Genomic DNA, 19,564 nt, shown 5'->3' with positions numbered 1-19,564 from the left:
TAAATACTTAGCGTTATAAGTACAATTGAGAATACTTTACGAAATATCTTTTTATATGATGTAAAAAAGAAATTATATATAACTTATTAATATGATAAATGCTTTACTTGCTTTTTATTTAAAGGCGATAATTTTTTAGTTTTAACGATGTAAAAACCTATTTATATGTGATGTACATAAAAATCAGTAAAATATAAAAATCTATTGAATTCTCATGGAAATAGGAATATCAGAAATAATTTTTAGAAATAATTTGAAAAAGTATCTATTAACATTTATTTACATTTATATTATAATTAAAATGTTTTGAGAAATGCATTATAAATATCAACAGATGTCTTTGCGATATCTCTACAGAACTCAATGTCTGTACCGCTTACTAAGGCCAATGGTGAAACATACATTGGTTTAGAAGGATTATACTGTGCCTTTTTCATTTCCACCAGAAACAAATGCCTTTGTTGGAGTCTAGTTTTTCGACAAAGTAAAATATGTGGCATCCGTACAATAAAATCATGTTGCAACTGCATTTCGTTGTGAGCATAATCAAACGTACTTAGCAATCTGTCACGATCTGAAAGCATAATTTAAGAGATAAATTTATTCACGAATTTTAAAATTATATTGCTGCATACACTTACTCTTGCTCCATAGTCTAGGCAAGGTGAGAAGCAATTTCTTCACTTGCATCTGATCGAAACCCATTTCCTCCCTTATACTGAATGTGTTTTCCATTAGATGTATCATCCTAAATGTTACTACTTTGGGTCCCTTGACTGTTAGGTTTCTGACTTCATTGCCATATAGCTTAAAATTGCTCTGGAAGTAACCGAGCCTGCCATCTATATCCTTTGTACTGAACGAGAGCCAGTTGGGATTCTTGCAGATTATCGTCTTTATCATCAACACATTGAAATTATGCGCTCTCAAGTATCTTATTCTTGTGTGCAGATCGTCCATGTCTTCCTTGAAGATGTTTGGATTTTTTGTAATGAATGTACCTAAGTAATCCATAGGTACTCCACAGTCATGCAGGAATCTTATATATGGTTTCACGTCTCGATCGAAGTCCAGGTTCAGGATATATTCTACCATCCCTTCTTTTGTTTCAAACTTGTACAAACTGACTCCAAGATCTACCAGCTTCCGGATTGTGCAGGACTTGTTCGCATATTTAGCGAAACTGAAGGTCGGAGTAAGAGGCGGACCAATGTCTGACAGGTCTTCGGTGCAAATATCCAGAGGATGCGGCAATTTTATGTCACTATCATCTAGATAGTCCTCGCGAGCTATGTTTGCATTATTGTTCAGGTTAAGTCGCAGTTCTAGCGCATAATTTTCATCGGTTTTTGGTGATTCTGACAAGACACTCGATTTAGAGGAGGCTCTCTCGACATCTCTTTCGAGCTTCCTCGACACACATTGTCTCGACCCACCGCTTCTTGAGACAAATCTAATTAAATCTACCGCGACCGGTCGTGCTGTCAACACGAGTGAGCAACAACGTTGAAACATGTTCGATACCTGTCAGTTCTGTTATCGCATCAGCGTCAAGTAATTTAAATTAAATACCGTCGAATTATTGAATATCACACACTTTTGTTAAAGAAAAACATTCTTATAATTTATCATTCAACAGATACATTCTGTTATAAAAAAGAAACTGAGTGCAGCCATCTTTTAAATCCAAGCTCCCCTAGTATTTAAGGAGTGAACTACATAGCCGCAATTGCGAATTTTTTCGATGGATAATACAATTTTGGTTTCTCACGCATTCAATGTTATTTAGGATTGCATTACAAAACGTTCTTACCAAAAAAATTTTACTTGATACACAGGGTGTTGATAAGTAACGATAAAACTCTCACATAGAGATAGAATAAACTAAGTCAAAAAATCCTCTACTATTTTACAATTTTCGCAAAGTTAACAAGATATTAAATACTATAAAAATCGCTGAATATTGGTTTTTATTAATTTTTTACTCAAGTACTATCAACTTTACAGAAAAACAGCAAGTGATAAATGTTTATTTTCTTTTCAGAATTTTGAGAATTTTTCAGAATTTTTTAGTACTGCATTTTCTCATGTTGATAAAAATAGTTTCCAATAAGAAAATGCAGTAAAAAAATTAACAAAAAAAAATTGACAAAAAAATTTTGAAAAAATTCTTAGAGCTCTATGAGAAGAAAATAAACATTTGTCTCTTGCTATTTTTCTATAAAGTTGATAATACTTGAGTAAAAAATTAATAAAAATTAATTCGGCGATTTTTAATATTTAATATCTTATTAACTATTGCGAAAATTGTAAAATAATAGAGGACTTTTCGACTCAGTTTATTCCGTTCTAAATCTATTTTTGTCTCTTGCTGTTTTTCTGTAAAGTTGATAGTAAAACTTGAGTAAAAAATTATTGAATATTATGTAATTTTCAATATTCGATCATTTTTAATAATTAATATCTTAACTGTTGCGAGATTGCAAAATGGAGGACTTTTTGACTCAGTTTAGTCCGCTCTACCCCTATATGAGTTTTATCATTGCTTATCAAATACCCTGTATATAATATATACATGTAATGTATACTATACTGCGCATGGCTTAGTACCGAGACATTATCAGTGTCTCTTGATTATGTCGATACTATATTATATCGTAAAATTTTCCTCGAAGAAGATGATTTTGAAATATGTATAAGTCTAGATAGTAATATTATTAATAAAATAGCATTATTAAAATAGCATATTATTATTAAAATAGCATATTATTAATAAAATATTAAATCCATTTTACATTTATAATTCAGAATGTCAAAATTCAAAAGATTATTTTATTTATATGCGGCATAAGCGCGAAAAAGAATCGAAGTTAGAATACTTAAATAAAATTAAAATATGTAAAATATTTAGCTCGAAATTGCTAAAAAATTAATAATTAGAAAGGTCAAAAAACACAAGCAACTATTGGATCTTTAAAAATAAAACTAGTTTAAGTAAAACTAGTTCTTTAAAAATAAACTAATTTATTACAAATTTATGTTTAAGAATTAATTAACTTTTTTATCCATAAGTAAAATAAAATAATATATATATAGTCTATTAAACGTGTGTAATTTTGATATATATTGCATTACGCATATATTTAAATAATATATAAAATATATGTTAAAATAGTACATATATCTTGTACATTAAAATATTCTGTATAAAAAGTTAGAACACATCAGACTTCGATCCTCAAATCGTAAAGTGGGTTTAAAAAATAATCAGAATATCTATAAAACGTAATTATAACTGAAAGTTATTACCATGATGATTGTCTCAGATTTATTATCTTAAGCGTGCCAATAGTACTTCGTATAGTGATAACAAATTGTATCGCATTGCATGAGTCATCTGTAATGATACTTACGTAGGAAAACATATAAAAACGAATCCGTACACGCTCAAGTACATTTAATAAGATTTGCAATTTGCCGAGTCAGCGTTATGAAAGGAGGGCAAATGAAAAATGTGAAGAAGAGCAAAACGCGAGACTTGTATGAACAAATACTCTTTTATTATCTTAAAACGATTAAACGCGTTATATTAAATATAAAGGCGGCAAAGTAATGCGCTTTGATTTACATCAATATACAATATACAATTGAAAACAATACAACACACCACATCCTGGGATATCCTATGTTCCTTCGTCAAAATCGTGAAGCACGACTCGTAGTCGTGGAAGGCTTACCTGCACTTGCAAAACTCACGCAAAATTCCCTCGCGCATACACACACACACTCACACAGATGTTATTGTGTTATCTAAGTCCTTAATTAATACATTATGTCTCTTTACAGCGGAGCTATTACAGTGAAAGTAACGTGCTTGCGCTATTTTATAATAAGTACGTTAATTACACATATTAAGAACACTTTGATTTTCACGATCAGTGTCTGAATATCAAAACAATGTGAATAAACTAGTGGAATGTTCTTTATGGGCGACCTTGACCAAGCTCCGATTAATTGCCTCCGGCGATATGATGAATATATTAAATTTTTTTTTAGCTCAATTAAGCAGAATCGTTAACTTTTTTTTCTATTTTCGCTGCACGTTAAAAGAAAAATTAAAGGTTACAGTTGCTAAAGAAAGATAGCTACGACTACATTTTTTGATCAAAGTCGGCCTTAAATGATAAGACAAGAACAAGCACGTGGCTTGCCGCATTGCCATGCTCCTTCTGCGTAGTTATTGTTCGTAGCATGGCCGATTATCTGTCATCAATCCAGTTGCGTTTCGCATATGAAATGGTTAATTCCATAAAATCGTTGTGTAATACGGCACGATGTCGAGAGGTACATTCTAACGGAGAGTTTGACTAGGCAACTCGTGCATTATCATTCCGATTGTACCGATGTATTGTTCTATTTATTTCCCCTCCCTTTTCTGTTGCGCAAGTTTTCGCGTGTAATATCAAACTGGCTAATCGGCGTTTCACGGTCGAGTTCAGAACGATTACCAAGTCGACAATGGCTAAGAATACACAGCGCTCTGTGAAATCTAGCTGTAAGTCGATGTAAATATAATTCTCTCTTGTCCTTAAATTAAATAGCACATATGTCTTGCACTCTCGTTCCGCCGCGTGTTATGACTAGATCTTTGGATCTTCATTCGTGTTTCAATCGGGCAGCCGTTACCTCATTCGTTGCCTCGCCGTCCGACTGGCGAGGTCGGGCAGCTGTTCTTACATTTGTCGCCTCACCGTCCGATTGGCGAGGTCGGACAACCGTTCTTTCGTTCGTCGCCTCACCGTTTGTTTGGCGATTTATGGCTTGCTGCCGCAATTGAGCTCGCTTCAGGCTCGTCATTAATTGACTGGATTGATAAAGCCAACTGGCCTGAAAGATCATAACATTATATGCACATGTCGAACTTTTAGAATGCATATTCGTTCAAAATCGAATCTCGAAATTAATTTAGCTAATATACTCACCACCATGATCATGCAATTCATTAAAATGGGCACGGAGAAAACGATGGATATAAACCAGCCTTGTGAGTCGAAGTACTGTTGTCTAGAAAATACCCTGTGAAAGTTATCAAGGAGATTATTAAAAGGAAAAACCCGGAGGAAAGAGAAAAGAACCGCTTTGACAAGCCACGGTCGCGATAGAATACGTACATCCAGTTTGTTGCTGCAACCTCGTTAATACTTTCTGAGAAATAAACCAGAAGTACTGAAACAGAAACAGAGTTTGTGATAACATTGTGGTAACTAGGCAAAATCCACGATAAATTACAATAGACTCTTACAGAGCACGAGAAACAGGATTATCTGAAAATTCGCGTGGTTCCTTGTCATTAACGCGGTCATTGTGACGGCAATATGAAAAGTCAATAGCGCAGCTAGCCATGGATCCCTCCAATCGATCTGCAACAATATATCCACATAAAATACGTTAATAAAAGCGCTTAATAAAAGTAGCAAGTTGTTATTGTTATATTAAAGAGTTCTTTAATACAGTTGCAAAACTCTTTAATATAACTGCAAGGTTTTTTAATATAACTGAGCAAAAGTCTTTGATATAATTGATTCTTGCATTTATAATTCTTGCATTTATTTATATATAATTCCTCAACAGACCTAAATATATGAACCAATCCCGTTGAAGAATCTTACAACAGTTGCAAGACTGCTTTTTCTGCTGAACGTAATGTTTTAATTTGAAGTAAATGAAACTGAATCGAAACCTAATCTTTAAATAGGAAAACTGTGCTATAATCTTATCTCCCAAAATATCCTTTCATTTTATGTTTAGCAGAACTGCAAAAGCGAAAGAAGCGGATAAGGTCCATTCCAATTTTGAATATGATATAATTCTGAACAAAATAAGATTTAGACCGAGATATTCACACTCGATTCTTCTATTTAAAATTATTTTAAGTATAATCTTGATATATCATAAGATATCATAAACTAATTAGAGAGCTATATTAGTATCTTAAGATATTAAGATAGTTTTAAAATAAAAACTATTATGAATACCAATCTTATTTAATCTCGAAGTTCAAGCTTGACAATCCTCATTTCATTGTGAAGTGTACAAAAGGCACCACCAAACAGGAAGAAATTAAACCCAAGAATTAGACTGCAGGTTAAAAAAGGAGCATTAAAGCCTACACTGATTCTAAGTATAATAAAATTTTTCTTTTTAAGTAATTACTTTAATCATAAATATTGCAAACATAAACGTTTCGATTCTATTAGAAACCTTCTATTAGATAATCTTCAATATGTACAATAAGTTTCAATTTTTCTAATTGTCATTTATAAATTTTCTATTAGGTTGATGATCTAATAGAAGGTCGAAATGTTTTAATTGAAAGACCCAGTGTAGGCTTTAATGCTCCTTTTTTAACCAGTTGAGATTTATTCTGTAAACTGATCCAATTATATTGTCAAAAATTAGATTTAAATTATTTCATTCACTTAGAATTGCACCATGTTCGAAATTGTAGCACCTTATCCCAATACATGTTTTTTATTCTCCCCCTCTCCCTTTATCGTTTTAATGATTTTATTACTCGCACAAGATAATTTTACGAAGAAAAAGGATTGAAAAAAACATTCGAAAGCAACATTCGCAACACGCGATAACCGTTTAAAAATATCCAGAGAGATTCTGGAGACTGAATTACGCAGCATTTTCGTGAGGGACTGCACGAGTCTCGGCAACAGGACGCCCTTGAGAACGAAACGTGTCCATGACGAAAATAGAGATGAAGATATAATCGGCAATTTTTCGCCGCCACCTCCTCGTCCAGGACGAAAAAGGAGGTCGCGGTATCGGCTGAAACAGATTGATTTCTATTCACGCTTCCCGTCTAATTCGCGTCTCGTCGCGCACGCGACGTCGACGATAAGATAAAGGACTCGTGGATAGATCTTCAAAGCTCGATGTGTCAATAATGTATATGTATATAACGCGAATTCAAACGGCCGGCGCCGCCGACCGCGTCGAAAATGAAAGTTGCCGGCGAATGTGAATTACACGCCATCGGTCTGCAGGAATCTGGAATGTGAGGATGTCATATTTTGATATACAGATAATATGCAAATATTACTACACATATTACTACACATATTGCTTGATACCCGTTTCTACAGTTTAATTTTAATTTTGATTCAATTAACTCTTCTTTTCGGGGAAATAGAAAAAGATAAAGCAATGTTCATTTTATTCAATGTAAATTAACTTTAATCTCGATTCAACTTATACTTCATCTTTTTCTAATTCTAAAGACTTGTACTTCACATTTTTCGAATTCTTAGAATTAGGAAAAGATGAAGTACACAAGTTGAATCAAGTTTATTAAAATTAATTTATGTTGGTAGAAACGGGCATTAACACGAAGTTCATACGATTTATGCTCCCATTTCTACCAATGTATAATATAGATTAATTTTAATTTTGGTTTATTTTTTATCCTTTTCTTTATTTTATTTATATGCATTTATTTCCACGCTTGATTTCTATTTTTATTTTATGCCGTTTTTTGTTTTGCTCTCTAGTTCTCATTCTTAGAATTAGAAAGAGATAAAAAGTAAGTTAAATCAGTTTAATCAAGATTAAAGTCAATCTATATTGACAGAAACGCATTAATGGAATTGTATGAATTTAAGTTCATATAATGAGAACGCATTTATAGTGAATTTAAAATGGAAATGATAAGAATTCAGAACGAAAAGGAGCACATTTTCGTGATGAATTGTGCGATAGATATAAATTTCTATTCTAAATCGTATAAACATGCATACATTTTCACCTTCAGTGAATCGTATAATTTTCATATTCGTTGCTGTGTAATTTTATATTTTTTTTCTTTTTATGAGGTGCGTTCAGCGATTCCTCTTCTGGATTATAAGCCGAAAAACATTGTAGAAAGTCCGTTTTTAATTGCCTCGCGCTTCTCTATTCTTCTATTCTTATCTTTCAATCACAAGATGCAACGTCTGCTCTAACTTTTCCTCACTTTTCTTCTTCCGTACCTTTTCTTCTTTTTCCTCTTCCTCCAAATTTCGTGAATAATATATTTTTAACAATACGATGATAATTTAAAGCTTAAATAAATTACAAATCAAAATAAATTAATTAAAAGATTTAAATTAATTATTAAATTAAAAACGTATTGCAAATAAAAAAATGTTAAAAATCTGTACGGACCAAAGCTAATTATTTAATGCTAAAAGCATTGAATTAAGACATTAAATTATTAAATAAATGAAAAATTAAACTATTAAATAAAGACTATTAAATTAAAAAACTATAAAACTATTTTTAAAAACTTTATATTAAAATTACTAAATAAAAACTAAAATGATAAAACTATTGAAAAACTAACACTAACTATTGAAAAAAAAATTATTGAAAAAATTAAAGTTGATAACCATTACATAATTCTAGCAAAACAACTAGCTCTGGCTCGTATTATATATTAGCTCTTTAATTAATTTTTTTTTTATTTAGTAATTAATTTAAATCCTATAGAAAAAGCACAAGTTTAAAGACTATAAAAAAAAAGGACTGTAAAAAGCTTTTGGTAGCATCCCGACGTGATGTATCTCCCTGTATCACTAGCGTAATCCCGATTATGATATGAACGAGTGTAACTGGCTCGAGAAGATGAGCGTCTTGTACAATATATATACATTTTTGACACCAAGTGTCAAAGCGATGCGAGAATTATCGCGACGAAACGACGAACCCACGTAATCATACTGCGTCGGTGATTTTTGGAGCAGCGACTCCAGTTTTTCAGCCGTGATCAAAAAATTTGGATTTAATAGGCGGTCGGCTGATGTCATTGTCGCAAGATCCAGATGCCCGCTCGAGAAAAAAAAAGAGAAAGAAAAATAGTTTGACGAGACTGGCGAGGAACTGTCACCGCGGGACTGGAAACAACGATGCCGCGACAAAACGAAGGAATAACGAAACGGAGGAGTATAGAAGAGAGACAGAATAAAGAAGAAAATGAGAGAGAGAGAGAGAGAGAGAGAGAGAGAAAGAGAGAAAGGAAAGAGACGGTGAAACTCACGCTTTGCAGGAAGGGCCAGATACCGTCGATACTGTCCGTCGCTGTGAAAAGGCTGTGAAACGGCTCGTCCCTCGACATCGCGTGCCCGTCGTGATGTGCAGGTCCTCGTATGAATATGTATTGCGACGATGACGACGGCAACGACTGGAAGGCGCCGGGACAACAAGAGACGGAGAAGATGAGCGCATCCGCACGACTCCGATCCGAAAATTTTAAACACACACGTTGCACGTACTATTCTTACAGCTACCGGCGACGCGACTCGACTCGCGACTAACTGACTCACTGTGAGGTCTGACTGACCGGACCAAACCGAACTGGACCGAAATAAAATGTGCGACGGGCGACGAGCACCGCGACGGAATCGCCTGAGATGCGTTCCAAAACTGTCAACTCCGAATATCTTTTAACTTTGTTCAGCATTCGGTGAACAATAAAGATAAAATAATCAGAATATTAGTATATACTCAGATTGTGATAGAGTTTTACGATTCTGGGTGAACGGAGCGAAATTAGCGTACAATCGCGCGATGCGATAATGTTGGTCGACTCAACTTATATGCGGGAAACGAGAGGAAGAGGGATATGTTGAAGGCGTGTTTACAAACAGGTTTGCGGCGATAATCGCATGTTAATTAGGTCGATTAATTGTGTATCTCGAAACGAAGTAAAAATTATAAAAATGAAATTTAGTACACATTATGAAATATTTATGTGAATCATTTTTTGAAATATTTCAATAAAATATATTAGAAATATTTCATAAACGCAGATTTAATTTGTAAAACATTTAAAAATACTGCATTAAAATATTTCACTAAAATCTTTTATTGGGTTGTCCAGAAAGTTCGTGCCGACTAACCTATATAATTTAATAAATGTATACTAAAATTTAAATCTTCTGCGTTTCAATTTTCCTTTAACATCGGCACGAACCAATAGAAATATTGTAGAAATATTGTAAGAAAAGAATATTTCAAAACTTTGATTTTCTAGATATATTTATATTTCAAAAATTATTCATAAAAAATGTATTAAATATTTCAAATCTTACAATAAAATTTTTAGAAAATATTTCATACTACGAGTTGATCAATGAAAATATATTCTTAAATTCGCTCACTTTTGTAATTTTTATCTCGTTTCAAATTACATAATTGGCCTTGTTCTTTCTTAAGTACATTATTTTGACGTCAATGTTGTCATAAATGTCATTTAAACATTAGAAAAGCAAATAATGTATTAACTGCACTGCTGAATAAACATCCTTCTTGTTTCGAATATATAAGAGATATTGATATAGCAGAATAGTTAAAACGAATAATTATAATGTTCTCTTTACTTTTGATTTATGATAAAAATGTCATTAAAATTTAAAATTTAAAATATCTTGTTGTTGATTTATGTAAAATGTTTTGAATGACGCTACGATACGTACATTTAAAAAAATAATATATTGTAGTGTATTTAGCGCCGCCCTATGATCGAATATTGAATGAATCTGCAGCTACATTCAATGGGTTAGAAAGGAAATTATCCGTTACATGTGCCGGTCATGATTGACCGGTTATCCACCGGTGTATTGTTGTATAAACATTTTCAGAAATGGCAAGTAAAACGAAAATTATTAATCTGGCTAGGATGTCCAGAATATTTCAAGGAACGAGCGGATCGTTCGATAGCATAGAAAAGACAGATATTATATCTAAAAGTCATAAGGTATGTATACCTTTTTAAACATTAATTAAATATTTTTTGAGACTTATTTAGTGCCCATTTTCACCAATGTAGATTAAATTTAATCTCAGTTCAACTTACTCTTCGTCTCTTTCTAATCTTCAAAATTAGACAAAGAGTAAGTTGAACCGAGATTAAAGTTAATCTACATTGGTGGAAACGGACTTTAAGTATAAATAATTTTTTCACAATGTTTAATTGATAAAAACTATTTACTTGATAATTATAATGATAAAACATTTCTAACAAAAGTTATAAATTTTTTGAACAAATTTACTATTAAAAATTAATAGTATTTTTTTAAATATTAGGTATTTAATTCCAGATTTTTTAAATTTTTGTATAAGTACTTTCCATTTAGTGACACAAGTCAATATAAATATTCTATCTTTCTTGACATTCAATGATTAATAAAGATAAAATGACACTTGTGTCATCAAATGGAAAAAAATGCTGGAATTAAATGATAGGTTTTTTCTTTAATTTAAAGACTTTTAATTTTTTTGTTTCAGTTAATGATCAATTGTGGAATTATTAAATCACTTAGTATTGGCATGTATGCTTTATTGCCATTAGGAATGCGAATTTTAAATAAATTAATTGATATTGTTGACAAAGAAATGATGAATATTGGCGCACAAAAAATACTACTTCCAGCATTAACTCCTGCTGCACTGTGGAAGAAAACTGATAGATATGATTCCAATAAAACCGAATTGTTTACAGTTATAGATAGACACAAGAAAGAGTATATATTGAGTCCAGTAAGTAAGAAATATTATAAAACATTTTCCTCTATCAAGTACTACTTCAGATAAAATTTTGAGTTTTTTGAAGAAAAACTGAAAAATTAATTTTCTAAAAAAACTAACCTATTATTTCGATTAATAGAAATTACTTAAAAGCTGTTAATAAGATGAATCTTTTACATCAATATAATATATTCATTTTTTTTGTTTATCTGAAATCTCAAATAATTTTATGTTGTTACAGACACATGAAGAAGCAATCTGTAATTTGATATCGTCAGCAGGACAAACTGTCCAGATTTCCACTAAATTATTACCCTTGAAGTTATATCAAATTTCTAGCAAATGGCGAGACGAAATGAAACCACGGCTTGGTTTCCTACGTAGTCGAGAATTTATCATGAAGGACTTATACACATTTGATAGTAGCTTGGACAATGCACGACATACGTATGATTTAGTCTGCGAGTCTTATAATAATATTTTTAGGCAGATTGGTATAAAGTATACAAAAAGTAATTAACATTTCTAATTGTATTAAAATCTATGTATTTTATAGATATATAGTTACCAACTGAACGACCTTATAAAATTATTTAATGATTATTAAAAGGCATAGGTGATGTGGGAACAATTGGAGGTTTAATGTCACATGAATATCATTACATGTCTGATATCGGTGAAGACACGATACTTCAGTGTCCATCATGCCATTTCTCTATTAATCAAAGTATTTCTAAGACGACAAGTTGTCCAGAATGTAAAAATGAACTGCATTCATATACTGCTGCTGAGGTAAAAATTTCTGTAAAAAATATATTTTATTTAACAATTGATATAAATTAAAGATATAAACAAGATGCGAATGTTATAAAAAATATATTACATTACATAAACGATAATTGCAGATAGGACATACATTTTTATTAGACACAAAATATTCACGGCCATTAGAAGCAATGTTTATGGAGCAAAATAAACCGACACCTATGGTAATGGGCTGCTTCGGTCTAGGATTAAGTCGTATCATTACATTAGTTGTCGAAATCTTGTCAATAAATGATGAGATGAGGTGGCCTGTAAAGTTAGCACCGTATACAGTATGCATCATATCACCAAAGGTAGGTAAAATAAAAAATATTACTGTATATCTATTAAAGAATATTCTTTGTTCCTATCTTAAAAAATTTACAGGCTGGAAGCAAAGAAGAAAGTACATCTGCCTATATTGAACAGCTATTTGAGATATTCTACAAACGCAATATTGATACAATATTGGACGATCGCACGCATTACACGATTGGTAAACGATTAGTGTTCGCGCGTCGATTGGGTTATCCTTACGTAATTATCATTGGCAAAGCAGCAACCCAATCGATTCCTTTATTTGAAATTCATGATGTGAATAATTCAACTTATCATGAATTATCATTAGAACAGATGAATGATTATTTCGATAATATAAGTGTTAAAGATTAGAGATATGAACATATATACAGTATATATGTTCATATCAAGAAATGCTAGTGAATATTGTATATGTGAATATTATACACATTTATATTATATACTTCTTTACAACAAATGTAAAAACTGTACATTTTTGTGAATAATACCAATTTTTTTACTATTAACTTTTATATTATTCAAATATACATATAAAAATTTAATGAATGAAGAGTTAGCGATTATTTAACAATAATTAAAATTTTTTATGTTTAAATAGTTCAATATCTGATAAGATGATTATGATTTAACTTATCGAAAAAATTGAAACTTACATGCAAAATGCTATTCCATCAGCATCTGTCTACAATACTTTTTTGAAAATTCTTTTGAAAATCTAAAATTCATAAGTATCAGCTCAAAATATTGATATTATTGTAATATCAATGGAATTGCAAGGCAATAATACAGAAAGATATCAGAGATAAAAGACATTTTTTTACTTTACTAAATATATAATTATATACATACATTTGCTGTAAAAAATAACATATGAATTTTTATTTTGTTGACTTATAAAAGTTAAATGAAAGCCACAGTCAAATTTATAAACACTTATTAAAGTTTAAAAAAATATTGGGAAATATGATAAGAATATGATGATAATGAATGAAAATGACGAGAATTTTTGATAAATTTCCACTGGACTTTATGTAGAATCTGAATTGTATATTGGTGTAAAAGTACGGCTTATTATAAGAGGATCGATTTGCACAGAATTCCGATTTGCAACTTTCCCAATTGACCCTCAAATAATATATCATTTATAGCTTTTTTGACATAAATCTGTTGTTCTCAGGACATTTTTGGCAGTTCTATAGCCCAAGCCTTAGCAATTTTATCATATTCATTTTCATTTGATTTAAGACGTATGCAAAACTCGTAAGTTTATCTTGTGCATTTTTCTTTCGCTTTTTGATTGTTATCTTTTCTTTTAATATTTGGCATGTATTGTCTTTCTTGATCTCTTTCCGGTTCTCATTTTCTTTATATATATATCTGTGTCATCTGTAAAAAACAATCATTATATTATAACATTTTAATAACGAAATTCATCCAGTAGAACACTCAATAATTATGACTAAAATTTCCGTCATATAATCTGATATGTACCATAGTTACTGACCATGAATCACAAAACACAAGGACTTTCGAATATGATACAGGAATTTATATTTTTTTCTAATTTTTATATTTTTTTTATTATAATGTACTCATAACGAGTAAGTTTACTTTATAATTTCAATTTTTATATAACATTAACAATGACGCGATCACTATCGAAATGTCTATAGTGTTTATATTTAATATGTTGATAATTGTTTCTTAAAGATTAAAGTTATTGTTTGGCTCATAATTCTTCTTATCTATTATTGTTAATTTTCATAACGTTTTCCATGTATTTCTAATATGGCAAAAGAATGGAAAAGAATTGCTAAAGAGTTTAAATAACATTAGAATTTTCCACATTGCTTGAATAAACATGTTTGAATAAAAAAAAAAATCTGACCTAGAATCACTACATAGTCACAAAAATTTTTTAGTATTGTAATGTTTGCTGTAATATGTAATTAATTTAACTAACTACAAATTTATAATGATAGATATTGAAATGGTCAAGTATATAATGAAAAAATTTAAAATAATTTTTGATTATTTTAACAGGAGCAGAACTCCTTCACAAAATAAATATTGTTGAAAAACTATATTTATTTATACAAATAAATGTTTGTATAAATTACTTACATTAATTACAGAATTATTTTCTTCTGTCTTCTTAAATTGATTGTGCTACATGAATTTTGTATTATTTCTTGAAGGAAATGCATTTCTTTAAAATATCATAAAGTTGGCTTTCCGTATCAATTCCATTTCATTTGGCATCATTTGGCTTCGTTTTAGTTTCTTTTATCCTTAATTTATAAAATCTTCCTCTCTAGCTGCTTTTGAATATTTTTATCAATATTTATTAATTAAAATTGTAAGCATCATTTTTTCATCCATACAGTAATCTTTTGATTTAATATCCCATAATGCAGGTAGTGACTTATAAACTTTTATACATTGAAGAATAAATGCCTTCTCAGTTTTACTAAACATAATTTTTCTATCACTCATGACTTTTCAAATCTTACACTAAAGCGAAACGATACAGATATTGCTCGAATGCTTGCCATCAAGTGGCGCCGGGTGTTCAAAGGCCCGAGATTTTAAGAGCGACTCCTAGATCAATATTATTTCATAATATTTGATATTGTACAATATTATTGATCGTCTAAAAAATTATATTGAAGATTTGTGAAATATATCCTATCATTAGCCACGTTCAATATTTAGTAAGCGCTTTGCACCAATTGGATTACACTCTTAGATGTCTAAAGAAATTGTCCTATCTCAACGAATAAAACCTCCTACAATTACAAAGTAAATATATTGCTGAATGCCACTAATTAATCTTTCAAATATTGTACAATTTGTAAAATATACGTTTGCCTAATACTATAAAGTGTCAATTTATGACGATTGACGCTCATTTTTAGCGTTAATAAATTACATTATTAAAATTGCGCAATACTTTACAAATTACATAATATATTTTAAAGAACTTTTGATTGACACATTAAATTTTTAATAAAAATAAAAAAATATAAATTTTCAATATAATCTTCGCATGATCAATAATATTGTGCAATAATATTGATCGTCTGTATATATAGGCTATTTAAGGAATAATAAAAAAAAAGAATTATAAAGAATCTTAAAATATTTTGACGATGATATATCTAACTTTCAATTAATTTATAAGAAAAACTGGCTGGGAATATGCAAGAGAAGGATATGTGTTATAATAATGCAGTATAACCACAATGTTGAAAATATATTGCAATGTATATACTTTTACATTATGAAATATTTGAAAGCTCTTCTAATATAGTTTGCGTATCTAAAGAATTAAGATCTATCGAAGCCCGCGTATCCACTATCACTCCAGTAACCTAAAAATAATGTATATAAGAATAATATAAGAAAAACATAGTGCAAGACATAGATTAATGCATTTTATTTGATTACCATTTCCTCAAAAAATGCAGTATGATTAGGCTTTTCCGAATATCTCTCGTATTGATCCAGATTATCCTGCAGTTTTAAAGCGAGACTGTCATAGTTCTGTATTATAATAGCTAGAATTTGTTGTTCCGTTGGTGTCGACAAACTTTCCTTCGCTAGCCACGCAGCTATTTTTGGTGGAAAATGATTTACTATATCCCTCACATTAACGAGAGAATTGGTTAATTTGAGCGCGTGTTCTTTGTACTCATATGATTCGCTAGTCGAATACCTGAGTGCTAGAATATATTTTTATAGAATATTTTATTCTCGTTATAAAATATACTATTTTGTTTATAGTGCTAAAATTCTTATACTATTATTCACTACTTACCCATAGCATTTAGATTGGTAAAGATAAGCCTCATTCGAATAATTTCATAAAATAATTCATCATAACTATTAGGTGACGATAGGAATGTATCAGCATACGTAATAAAAAAATTTAAGATGTTCACTACCTGTTAAAAAGTAAACGTAGTCAAAATATTATCTTGTTCGATCGTATGACGATTCAATCTCTCAAATGTCTCATTACCTGAATAGCTAAAGGAAATATGTTCATTTTCTTAATAAGATGACTTTCATGTGTTGTTAAAAATTTAAGTAAATTAATTAGCGCGGTCCAAAGATCTCGCCATTGATAACCAAGCCTGACACGGCACCTCTTCTGATAACACAGTAGTCTTTGTAAAACCCCGATACACTGATGATATAATTCAAGTGGAAATTTTTTCATCATATGTGATGTCACAAATTCGACGAGTAAATCTATAATGAAGCGATATAAATAATAATCATTTTAAATAAAATGAGCCTTTAAAACATTTTTTAATTTGTTACAATTTTTCTCAAAATTTAACAATTTATATTCAAGTAATATTTTATAAGCTGAAAGTTATTAATAAACTCTACCCTTATTTAATTTCTAATGTAACGATATTTTGAAAAAATATATAACTCTTTATATGAAAAAAATACCGAGTAACGTGGCTGCAAGTGGTTGAGCAGGTGCTACTTTGTCCTGTAACTTTCGATGATGCATAGGTACTCTATGTAATTGAACTCTGAATGCCAGATTCGCGTCGTGCATCAAACTGTTTGCATATTGGTCCTCTGCGATACAGCTTAATATCAAGAAGCACAACTTCACATTGTTCATTATAGCTTCCGTTCGAATTACTTGCATAACTATTGAACTATAATAGAAATGAATATCTTACGAACGTTAAGCAGTAGATTATTAAACATACACTAATAATTTTGTATTTTTATATTTTATATTTTTATATTTTATATTTTTTAATTTGTATATTTTTTTCTTCTCACCAATACTGCAGAAAGGTTGCTAATAGATTGAACGGCTGAGCCATCACATCAGGTGGTGAAGCACCAGGAGCTACTGCATTTGGACCCAAAGTGTTGTTCGGCGACGGAGGTGCACTAGTATCGCTTTGCGTGTAGGCCAGAGTAGTTACAAAATTACGATTTAAGTGTGTAGCCTCATACAAAGCTAAAAGTAAAGCGTTATTCGCACGAACTTGTTGCGTTTTTGCTTCTTCCTCTCCAACAAACATGCTACCAACTATACTAGTTAACGAAGACAACCAAGATGCTTGTATTTCTGAAAATATTTGTGTTATTATTATTATATTCTGAAGTATGTTTACATATTATTTAAACAATTATACTATATACTTACAGTATACTTACAGTAAACTACTATTAATGTTACTATTGCATTTATATAGAATACCTGCTCTTTGTTGAGCAAATTGCCGGCAAAATTCCGTCAACGAACTTGATATAGCTTGTCCGTATCCATTTAGGGCTAATTCATCATCCAAAATTGATAATTTGACGATATAGGGATTTGCGCTTTCATATTTCCGGTAGTTGACTAGAAGTGTTAACAATAAAACTGCATCATGACCATGACGATTTCTAGCAGCTGTATCTCTCAACAACTATAATACAAAATAATAAATTATTATTATATAATAATAATTAATGTAACTATTAATGTAACTACTAATACATAAGTTCAAATATTATTTAAAATTTTATTTTACATAAACATAAAAAAATTATGATTTATAAATATTTAACATACTTGAATTAGCGATTCAAAAACGCTGTTTAACATCACATATTCCAGTAAGGTATTTTGGCTGATATTATCCATACCAGTAACGATTATTAATAACAATTTCAGGCACAAAGCTTTCAAACTATCTGGATATTCACCTAAATAACATAAATTCTTTTATTAATTTTCTTGCTAATATTATAATTGCTAATATTATTTAAAAAGTGCTTAAAATATAATATACATATATTGATATATATATAATAGATAAAGAATATGGGATAAATCCGAATAAAATTGTAATCTATTTCAAGAGAACATTAAACTAATATATGTTTATGATATGTATGATATGTATAAATGATTAATAATTGTTGCCTATTATATATCTACCTGTTAAAAAATTATTGCAATGTTGCATTAACGTTGTCATCCTCTGTTCTGCAGAATCGAAGCCTACAAGAATATCTATTAAATTAAATCCATAATCTCCCTGGTTAGCTTTCTTGTACATGGATTGGATAACAGCTGCTAAAGTTTGCAACGCATATACTATTCTAAATGGATGTTCGTCGACTAATGTATCGACACAATGGCATACCAATGCATTTAAATTTTCTTTGCTAGCATTTAGTTGTTCCGATGTCATATGAAGAATTTCATTTTCGATGTGAGGTACCTAAAATATTATAATTAACTCATACTCTATATAGGTTAAGTAATAATTTTAAAAATTAAGAGATACATACCATGGGTTTAATAAGGAATAGTTCATTCCAGAAATTTGGATGAGCTAATGTTAAGTCTTCACCTTTAAAGAAACTCTCATAGATTGGTACTAACTTGCACTTATGTTGACGTTTGGCACCAGAGCCACTCCTTTTTCTCATAGCCATGAGTATAGTGAATTATTTTCTTCTGTTTACATATTCAAATTCTAGAAATATGTTAAGATATATAATCTTTACATATATAACAATGCACTGTGATAATATTAGATTCTCCTAAAATAACTTTTATGACATTTTAAAAGAAAGAAAATATTAAGTATCTTGCACATTTATCCAACTTATCCATATAATTAATAAAAATATTATTTATATATTTATCTTTTATTCAAAATTTTGCTATATGATATAAATTCAAAATTTCAACATTTATTATCACTGTTACATTTATATCGTAATCCAAAGATGTAAAATTGTAGAAATTAATAAAAATTTATTCAATATTAACTCTCACCAAACTTTCTAGAATTTGTATATATTATATATATATATATACATATAT

General features: G+C 30.2%; 4 protein-coding genes across 4 annotated transcripts; 1 reads left to right on the top strand and 3 right to left on the bottom strand.

Moving 5' to 3' along the window:
* Positions 1-296: 296 nt before the first annotated feature.
* Positions 297-1,587, bottom strand: LOC108687983 (transcription termination factor 3, mitochondrial). The gene is made up of 2 exons (XM_018194032.1): positions 642-1,587; positions 297-574 (listed from the first exon to the last, which is right to left on the bottom strand). Exons 1-2 carry the CDS (start codon positions 1,513-1,515, stop codon positions 297-299), a joined length of 1,152 nt encoding a protein of 383 aa, XP_018049521.1. The 5' UTR covers positions 1,516-1,587.
* A 1,964-nt stretch (positions 1,588-3,551) lies between these two features.
* Positions 3,552-9,163, bottom strand: LOC108688048 (transmembrane protein 18). The gene is made up of 5 exons (XM_018194131.1): positions 9,086-9,163; positions 5,303-5,420; positions 5,172-5,226; positions 4,983-5,076; positions 3,552-4,887 (listed from the first exon to the last, which is right to left on the bottom strand). Exons 1-5 carry the CDS (start codon positions 9,161-9,163, stop codon positions 4,657-4,659), a joined length of 576 nt encoding a protein of 191 aa, XP_018049620.1. The 3' UTR covers positions 3,552-4,656.
* A 537-nt stretch (positions 9,164-9,700) lies between these two features.
* On the top strand, positions 9,701-13,050 carry LOC108688047 (probable proline--tRNA ligase, mitochondrial). The gene is made up of 7 exons (XM_018194130.1): positions 9,701-9,752; positions 10,548-10,804; positions 11,335-11,586; positions 11,816-12,086; positions 12,185-12,366; positions 12,480-12,692; positions 12,766-13,050. Exons 2-7 carry the CDS (start codon positions 10,691-10,693, stop codon positions 13,048-13,050), a joined length of 1,317 nt encoding a protein of 438 aa, XP_018049619.1. The 5' UTR covers positions 9,701-9,752; positions 10,548-10,690.
* Positions 13,051-15,899: 2,849 nt separating this feature from the next.
* On the bottom strand, positions 15,900-19,534 carry LOC108688007 (UPF0668 protein C10orf76 homolog). Its single transcript, XM_018194068.1, has 11 exons — positions 19,517-19,534; positions 19,024-19,211; positions 18,668-18,953; positions 18,299-18,432; positions 17,942-18,152; positions 17,515-17,809; positions 17,167-17,384; positions 16,724-16,956; positions 16,520-16,646; positions 16,150-16,424; positions 15,900-16,073 (listed from the first exon to the last, which is right to left on the bottom strand). Exons 2-11 carry the CDS (start codon positions 19,168-19,170, stop codon positions 15,981-15,983), a joined length of 2,019 nt encoding a protein of 672 aa, XP_018049557.1. The 5' UTR covers positions 19,171-19,211; positions 19,517-19,534; the 3' UTR covers positions 15,900-15,980.
* Between the last annotated feature and the right edge of the window lie 30 nt (positions 19,535-19,564).

The sequence above is a fragment of the Atta colombica genome, unplaced genomic scaffold (genome assembly GCF_001594045.1).
Source record: "Atta colombica isolate Treedump-2 unplaced genomic scaffold, Acol1.0 scaffold224, whole genome shotgun sequence".
In the NCBI taxonomy this organism is placed as follows: Eukaryota; Metazoa; Arthropoda; class Insecta; order Hymenoptera; family Formicidae; genus Atta; species Atta colombica.
This window is presented reverse-complemented; position numbering and strand designations above follow the sequence as displayed.